We start from the raw sequence: 8,370 nt of genomic DNA, 5'->3' as shown, positions 1-8,370 counted from the left end.
GAAAGAGTGCTGCAGGAATTAACTGCTAGTCTCAACTAGTTCTCTGTGCAGGGACCAGCTCAAGCGTGCCTATCAGCACTCTGCACGAAAGGCAAGTCCCAAGTCCCAAGGCTAAGGTTCATCTGCCAACATGTCAAAAATACTGGCAAGGATAATCCCTTGCAGACAGAGCACTTCTGGGTAACAGGAAGGGTGATATGTACACATGATTGTCAAGCTTTCTCATGAAGGTCGATCATCCAAGCTATAAAAGCGCCACTTTATTTTCGCATTCTGCCACTTATCTGACCACATCCACTTCTGAATGTGGACACTGTAACTGGTTTCCTCATTATCTAACATTACTAGCGATAGCTACTGCCTTCTTTATTTTAATTAAAACTTGTGAATAAAATGTCCACAGCAACAAAACCAGGCTGTGCCCACGAATGGGTCTATCAATATTCAAGAAATCTACTGCTTTCTCCGTAGCAGAAGCCTGTCTCCCCTTGCTCGCTGTGACATGGACTTGGAGGGGAATGGCATAACCCAGGTAAACTGAACAATGACAGCTTTGTTCAAATATACTTTTTAAAGAAATTGAGAGTAAGGAGGCCCAAAAGCAAAAACAACTGTGCTAAGAGGCAGAGCAAACACTGCTTTCCCATTCTCTGTTAAATGCAAACCATGCCTTGAGTAATCCCATCCACCTTTTCACTCCCCTCCTCTGTGAATCCACAAGCAAAACACAGCCCCCATTCTGCTCTGGAATGCACTCTTCGAAACTTAATCTAAGTGCAGAGCTCAGTCCAAATCCCCAAAGGCTGCAACCCAATGGCAGACCCCTCCCATGGAGCCTTGGAGTTGCTGCTCCATTCCACCCTGCTTCTCCTTTCCTAACCCAGCCCAACCTAAACATTTCACTTCTGATTAATACCTTGATGACAAGCCAATAATTCTTGGCTTTGAAACAAAACCAGGCTCTGTTTTGAACAAATGTATCTCCTTCATTTTTTTCAGGGCATATCTCCTTTCTCTATTCTCTCCACACCCTGTGGTGCCCTGAAGAGGGAACCCTCCTGTTTCTAGCTGGGGCAGGTTACAAGGCAGCTCTGTCCAATGACTAATACAGATAATAGCATTTGCCTCATGGGCTTGCTCTATCAGAAATGCTTCCCATCAATGTAATCACTATCCCAATTTGAATACACCATTTACTCAATAGGAGGTACAGACCTATTTGGAAGTGCCAGTGTGAGATCAGCTGAGAGTTCCTTCATCAGCAAAGACAGAGCTATTCTGAAAAATAAGTCTAGTGGTCAAACTGATATGCAGCTCTAGAGTCCAATACACACTGTGACATCCAGTCTCAGACCAGAGTTTAAAAGAGTGACATCTCCTGCAAACAGAAATGTAAAATACTAGATCATCTGCCTGATGCTAGAGATATGCTATACATGTTTGATTCTGCTTGCTGACGAACACATGGTTTCAGGGAAAGGAGGAAAGTGACTCACTTGCTAATGTCACCATGGCTGGAACGCTGGCAACAACACCTTCAGGCACGCGGGCTATGCACTGGTATCGGCCCACCGTGTGGTTGTTTAAGGCAGTAATGGTGAGAAGTCTCTGATCTATGTGGATCCCCAGAACTTCATCTGATTCAGGCAGCTCCTTTCCATTCAGCCTCCAGGTAACACTTACTCTCAGGGGTTCAACCACACATCCCAGGTGCACCAAGCCACCATGCTTCTGGACAATAGAAGCAGGCTGTACAGAGACCTGAAGGGATTCACCTGCACAGAAGAACAGCCAAGAAAACTTCATGAGCACTAGCTTACAAAGAAGAGGCTATTTACTCGAACTGTAGTCACCCAGCTACTCACATTCTAACCACCTTCAAGATTTCTGTTTGAGGCAGAAATATGGAAAAGTGCAGGGCTATTTTTGGGTGGGAACGCACAGGTATGGAGTTCTGGCTGGCTCCCAAGTTGGCCACACCCAGCAGGAACTCATTAGCATAAGAGGCCACACCCAACAGCAGAAACTTATTAGGATTGGCTACATTAGGGGTGTGTGGCCTAACATGCAAAGGGATTCTTGCTACAAAAAAAGCCCTGGGTTTTGATAACAAACAAGGTGAACAGAATAAGAGGCAAAAGGTGGGTGTGGCTGGATGACCTAACTTCTGGTCACATGGGGGTGTGGCCTAATATGTTCATGAGCTGTGTTGTTGGGTGTGTGGCCTAATATGCTAATGAGTTTCTGCTGTTGGGTGTGGCCTATTATGCTAATGAGTCCCTGCTGGGCTTTTTCTACCAAAAAAGCCCTGGAAAAGTGAAACCAGATGGTGTGACTTTCGTAACTCCTCTTATTGTCATTAGGTGGCTAGCTGCTTAGGAGCAAGACGATGGGAATAGATCCTCTTTAAATACTGGGTATTCATCCAAGAATATATATATTCTTAACCTCAGTGAGGACATTTGTATAAAATGGATTTGCTATTTTGCTCCTCACCCAGGGGCAATTATTACTCCAAGCAAATAGCAAATTAAATATGATTCCCAAACAGGTTAGGATTCTTAAGACCAGTAAATAAGTCAGGTAACACAACTGAAACTCACAGAATCCTAGAGTTGGAAGGGGGCATACGGGCCGTCTAGTCCAACCCCCTGCTCAGTGCAGGATCAGCCTACAGCATCTCTGACAAGTTCAGTCACTGCTTGAGGACTGCCAGTGATTGATTGTTCAAAACTATATTACTGAAGACAAATGGTGGTTCAAAACTATGTTACAGAAGACAGTTAAGAGGAGGGAAACTTCTGATGACAGTGATGGGACCCAACCCCTTTCAAAAGTAGAAATAATGTCCATTCCCTGAAAAGCAGCAGTTGTATCAGGACAAAAGGTAAAAGGACACTCACTCACCCAGTTTTACCATGCAATTAGCAAACACAAAAAGGAAATAAGCAGTAGCAATCATCAACTGTTTTTTTCCTGGTATCATTGTCATCCCGTGCAAAGAAGTCTGGGACAAAATAAATCAAGTGAAGTTCCCATAAGCTGCCCCAGAGGACGTAAAGACAGGAATTCGGATTCTTGGGCTCCCTGGTTGACAGAGAGAAAGAGAAAGAGAAAAAAAGAGAACAGATTAGTCAACAAACAAGAGGATAATTTTTCCAAGCCATATTTCTACAGGCCAGTAACTTGTCTCTGCAGGTAGACTGTCAACACTACAAGGCAAATATGGACAGTTTGTGGTATGTGTGGGAATAAAGTCCTTAATCTTGCTTTGCCATATGACCAGTTCCCCCTTATCCCTTGCCAATTGTAGCATTTTCCATACCATTTCCAGTTGTACTACCTACTGATTTAAATAAGCAAATAAGGAAGCCAGAAGTCCCCTGTGAGTCACTGGGAGAACCACCATGCAAATTCTGCTGACCTACTTCTTGGCCGATAGTTAAAGCAGCTGGAGTTGAAGATACTAGCAATTGAAATCTTATGGTCTTATTACAAGGACTGTTTACAAGAAGAAATAATAACTGTGGCTGCAGCACAGTACAAGTTTGCCAGTGTAATGTCAGCATATTTCTTAATGACATCAGTAAACATTACCATGGAAGAGCCATGAGTGATGGTACTTTTCCAATACCTGTTCCCAGGAGATTTCAAGGGGGTCAAGAAGACGATAACATGACCACAACTATAGGCCTCAAGTAGCAATATGACTATAGTGAAGAATTTTAGCATTATTCAGCAGTTATTGCCTCTTGGAGCAGCAAAGTCAATGGGTAATTCAATTAGTTTGTCACCAACCGAACTGCATGCATGGGAAAACAGAGGGATAACCCACACACTATAGTCACATGGTGGAGATCATAACAACTCTCCCCCTCTCCAGAATCTACAGCTTCTCTTTCATTTGCAGAAAAGCTGACACATGAACATGGACACAGCTCTTGTTGCATCAGTTCTACCCAACACAACTGAAATATTCTAGCAAACAACATGCCATACTAAAAGACTCTTCTAACGATATTTTCAGGAGATAAAATAAGAACACGTTCAATCAAGTTCAGTTTAACTAGCTTGTTTTGCCAAGTTCTATTACTACTTTTGGCTGTAGTTAGAAAACAATATTTTGGTTTAATCACATAGACAAATGAAGAGATTTCCTTAGCCCTTGGGCTCTTTTTCATAAAGTAAAAAAAATACTAGTAAGAAAGAAGAAAAACAAGAAAGAAAAGAAGTTTTGAAAAGAAATTACCCAGAAATTAAGCGGAGACAGAAAAGAATGATATAAGCATGCACTAGATACTAATTAGATAGTGCTCAGATACTTTAACAAGGAAAAATATTAAAAAATACCATATTCTCACTTCCAGAAACAACATCCTAGAGAAAATATAAAGCCTATCCCTTTTACAGATGATAACATTCAGCATCTAAAGACTGCGTTTTTAAACCACACATACACAAACATTATTTCACCTTTTAAATAATAACTTTTAAGCTGTATTTCAGGATTTAAGACTATAGTTATAGGTTTTCACTTGCAGTATTAACACTTACAAAAGAACATATTGTAAAAATAATAACATGAGTTCCAGTGAACAGTAAGCTGCTTCATATTTGAAAAATAATACGTAATTAAATATATACATTGTTATAAGTCAACTAGCTATTAATTTCCAAGTTCATCATCAATACTAAAGTAGTTGCTCAAATCCTATCCCAAACATCCCAGACTTTTAACAGTCTAAAAGGGGATGCATCTTTCCAGCAGGCAACTATCTTCTACTTTTTCTCTGGATCTCTTCCAACTTCAAGTTGGCATCCTGCGAGCACACAGTCCTAGAAACATGATGGAAAAGATTATTAACATATTTTATCCCCAGAGCCAAGCTCATAAGCAGGACCAGGCACCAGTTCCAGCATCATATTTCATTTTGTGTGAACTTGCACGATGGCTCCAAAAAGCGTTCCCAAGAGCACCGTATATAAAATTTTAAAGCAGACACTTAATTTATCACCAGTACAAGGCTGCAGTCCTTTTATACCACCTATCCCAGGGGCAACAACAGCTTCTAGATTGCTTGCCTGGGAGCACACCATACACACACAACAGCGACATTGTTTTTATAAATACTTTCTTGTCAGGTTAAAACATTAATTTCCTGTCAGTCTACTGAGGCACTGAAGTCATTTTTCAGCAAATCAAAGGGCTACCTGATTAGCCAAGGGCATTATGGAGAAGTGAATCAGAGGCAAGGGGTGTAAAAACTAACAACAAAGGTTCTGGTTCCCCCACCCAATATGTGGCTCGTGTAGGTGGGGATGGGGGGGGGGAGCTGTGAATATTGCAGGCAGCAAGATGAAGAAAGAGGGAAAGGAAGGTGGAAAGAGCTCTACGATTCTAACACTGGCAGCAAGAGAGGTGTTGGCTGATTAGAGTCTGAAGGTTTTATTGAGGAAATGCTGCCTGCGGCTTCAGACCCCCTGCTGCTTAAATAAGGGCCAGCCCTGGCAATTCTTGTTACTACCACACCATCTAAAATTTATGAGGGGGGGTCTTAAATGAAAAATAGCCTTTGCTTCAGCTGCAGGGCATGAACATATCCTTTAGTGCAGTGAGAGAAAGATGGTGGGAGCAGGAGAAGGGGGTTTGGGAAAGGAGAGATGAAAAGAGAACTCAAGACAGGGAAGAAGAATTGTCAAAGCCCATAACGTGGTTTCCTGTCTGAGAAAAGCTAATTCTTCCGGGCCTACACTCGTAACAGAATAAGGGAGAAGTCTTCTGCAGTGGTAAAGTGGAAGTACCATTTCAGACTGTGGGTTGATGACCTTATTTCAGTTGTCTCCCCTGTGTAGTATCTCTTCATGTAGGAACTAGTGTCAGATACCCATATAGATTCTGTAGCTAATACTGGTCACTGATAGTTTATGCTGTATGAAATTCTTCATTAAATGCTTGTGTACCTGTTTCTGTATCTGCAGGAACCGACGTTGCAACTGTCCCTGAAACCTTCTCTGTATTCAGCACTGATCATTTCTTAAGCTATGTTTGGTGGTGATGGAAAGTGCTGTCAAGTTGTAGCTAGGGGAGCAGCAGTCCAAGAGGCACCCACTGGTGTGTGGGGTGCCTCAAGGGGCAGTGCTCTCCCCGATGTTATTCAACATCTATATGCGCCCCCTGGCCCAGATTGCCCGGAGGTGTGGGCTGGGATGTCACCAGTACGCTGATGACACCCAACTCTATCTGATGTTGGGCGGCCAGTCAGACTCCAGACCGGAAGATCTGGACTGGGCTTTACAAGCCGTGGTTGGTTGGCTTAGCCAGAGTCGACTGAAATTGAATCCGGTGAAGACGGAGGTCCTGTGCTTGAGTCGGGGTGGCTCTGGGGTGGGGACCCAGCTCCAGACCTTCGATGGGGTACTACTGGTGCTGGCGCTGGAGGCTGGGAGTTTGGGAGTGCGCCTGGATACCACCTTGACAATGGACCACAATGACCTGGCCACAAAGATCCATGCGATAGTCACCTCGATACTGGACTACTGTAGCGCTCTCTACATGGGGCTGCCTGTGTCGCAAATTCGGAAGCTGCAGCTAGTACAGAATGCAGCAGCCAGGCTTTTGATGGGCCTCCTGAGATGGGAGCACATCCAGCCTGTGCTGAGGACACTGCACTGGCTGCTAATAGCATACCGAATTCGCTTCAAGGTGCTGGTACTTATCTATAAAGCCCTATATGGCCAGGGTCTGGCATACCTGAGGGACCGCCTTTCCCCATATATACCCCAGAGAGCACTACGGTCGGGTCTCAGAATCGTTTGACCCTCCCTGGTCTTAAGAAATGATTTATAAACTGCTAGAAGCAGCAGAAATGGACAATTTAACCTTGCAATCACAAGATAAAAAAGAAGAAACTTTTGAAAAAAAAATGGGTGAGGTTATACAATTGGATAGAAAACTATCTTGGAAGACTGATGTGACAACTTCAAGAAATAAAATATTTTAACTAATTTAGGTGCATCAGTATAAGATTTGAATATAACATGTGAAATCAAACCAGAGACTAGAGTATAAGCACCAATGTATGTTTACTGTTTTATATTTCTTGTCTATGTTTTGTGTTGTTTCTTTCTTTTTGTCTTTGTCTATATTTTTTTACTCTTGAAACTAATAAAACAATTTATTTTTAAAAAAGAAATGTGTGTGTGTGTGTACAGCAGAAGTGTTGCAAAGGCCAAGATAAAGGCTGCCCTCCCCTGGTCCTGAGAGGTTCAAGCATGAATCACATATATTGGGATGGCACCAAACTGTTTATAGTTTGGTGTCATCCCAATACATATGATTCATACTTGAACCTCTCAGTGAAGTCAGTCTCTTCCTTCACCCCTCAACAACTAGTGTTGTGAGATAAGGGAAACTGGCTGTGAAACAGCAGAGGCAGTCGGAGCAGATGGGCCTGGTAAAAAGGCAACAAAGATGTCAACAAGGAACATCTGGTACCAAATAAGAACTAGACAAACAAGCATTTTGGAGAGTAAGGGTGCAAAAGAGCAGAGGCAGGGCAAAGATATTGTGACATCATCTCCCCTACGAAGGACGGGACTGAGACATGCCAGGGCACAGTTCTACATCAACAGAGCTCTCCTGCTTGGGTTTGGCTAAATTTGGGGGTGAGAGTGAAGTGTGAATAAGGCTAGCCTGGGATGCAAAACTGTTTTCAATCAAACTTTATTTCATTTAAAGGATCCTTGCCTGGAACTCTCTGTCTGTTCACTGCTGGCTACAAGCCCCATGGGCACAGAGCCCTTCCCTAGTAGGTTCTGATCAGCGCTGAGGTCAAGGAGCCACAGATGCAATTTTGTACAGGATACGCACACAACAGGGAACGGATGGGATATGAACCTTTGTCCTCAAAGTGTTCGTTTTCTACCTCTAGAAAGTTTTCTTTTTTTTTTAATATGGGGAGATATTCAGAATGGTATGTCTCAGTTATATCTCAGTTCAAAATTCATTTTGATACAAGATCAGCTCCGAAGAGGCAGCAGTAAGAATAAGGATAAAAATAGGGAAAAAAAATAATAGGGGCACACGCAGTGCAATGGGCACAAGACAGTGAGCGCAGATTGTGGGGTAATGGAGAGATGCCTTCCTCCAACAAGGAGGTTATTATTGTGACTCAGTCAACCGTTTGCGTATCCCACACGCCCAGAGGCAAAATTTAGCAACTTTGTTAGTTATCTCCTGGAAAGAATCTGCAAGAAGGAGGGAGACATAACGCTGTTCAGATCTTTCTGGTACAGTTGACAGGACTGCAGCTATATACTGAGATTGGACATCATTATAGAATGAGCAGTGCAGCAGAACTTTACTGTCCC

The 8,370-nt window shown here is 42.9% G+C and overlaps 1 protein-coding gene across 2 annotated transcripts in view; it reads right to left on the bottom strand.

Annotated features, from left to right (window-relative positions):
- BOC (BOC cell adhesion associated, oncogene regulated) overlaps positions 1 to 2,969 on the bottom strand; it is a 46,395-nt gene extending 43,426 nt beyond the window's left edge. For both annotated transcript variants that reach the window (XM_015418207.1, XM_015418208.1), the window contains exons 1-2: positions 2,908 to 2,969; positions 1,497 to 1,775 (exon numbers count right to left, since the gene is read on the bottom strand). In XM_015418207.1, the coding sequence (XP_015273693.1) occupies positions 1,497 to 1,775; positions 2,908 to 2,962 (334 nt within the window). In that variant the 5' untranslated portion in view covers positions 2,963 to 2,969. The remainder of the gene's footprint in view (positions 1 to 1,496; positions 1,776 to 2,907) is intronic.
- Between the last annotated feature and the right edge of the window lie 5,401 nt (positions 2,970 to 8,370).

The sequence above is a fragment of the Gekko japonicus genome, unplaced genomic scaffold, assembly GCF_001447785.1.
Source record: "Gekko japonicus isolate JY-2015 unplaced genomic scaffold, Gekko_japonicus_V1.1 scaffold2667, whole genome shotgun sequence".
NCBI lineage: Eukaryota > Metazoa > Chordata > Lepidosauria > Squamata > Gekkonidae > Gekko > Gekko japonicus.
This window is presented reverse-complemented; position numbering and strand designations above follow the sequence as displayed.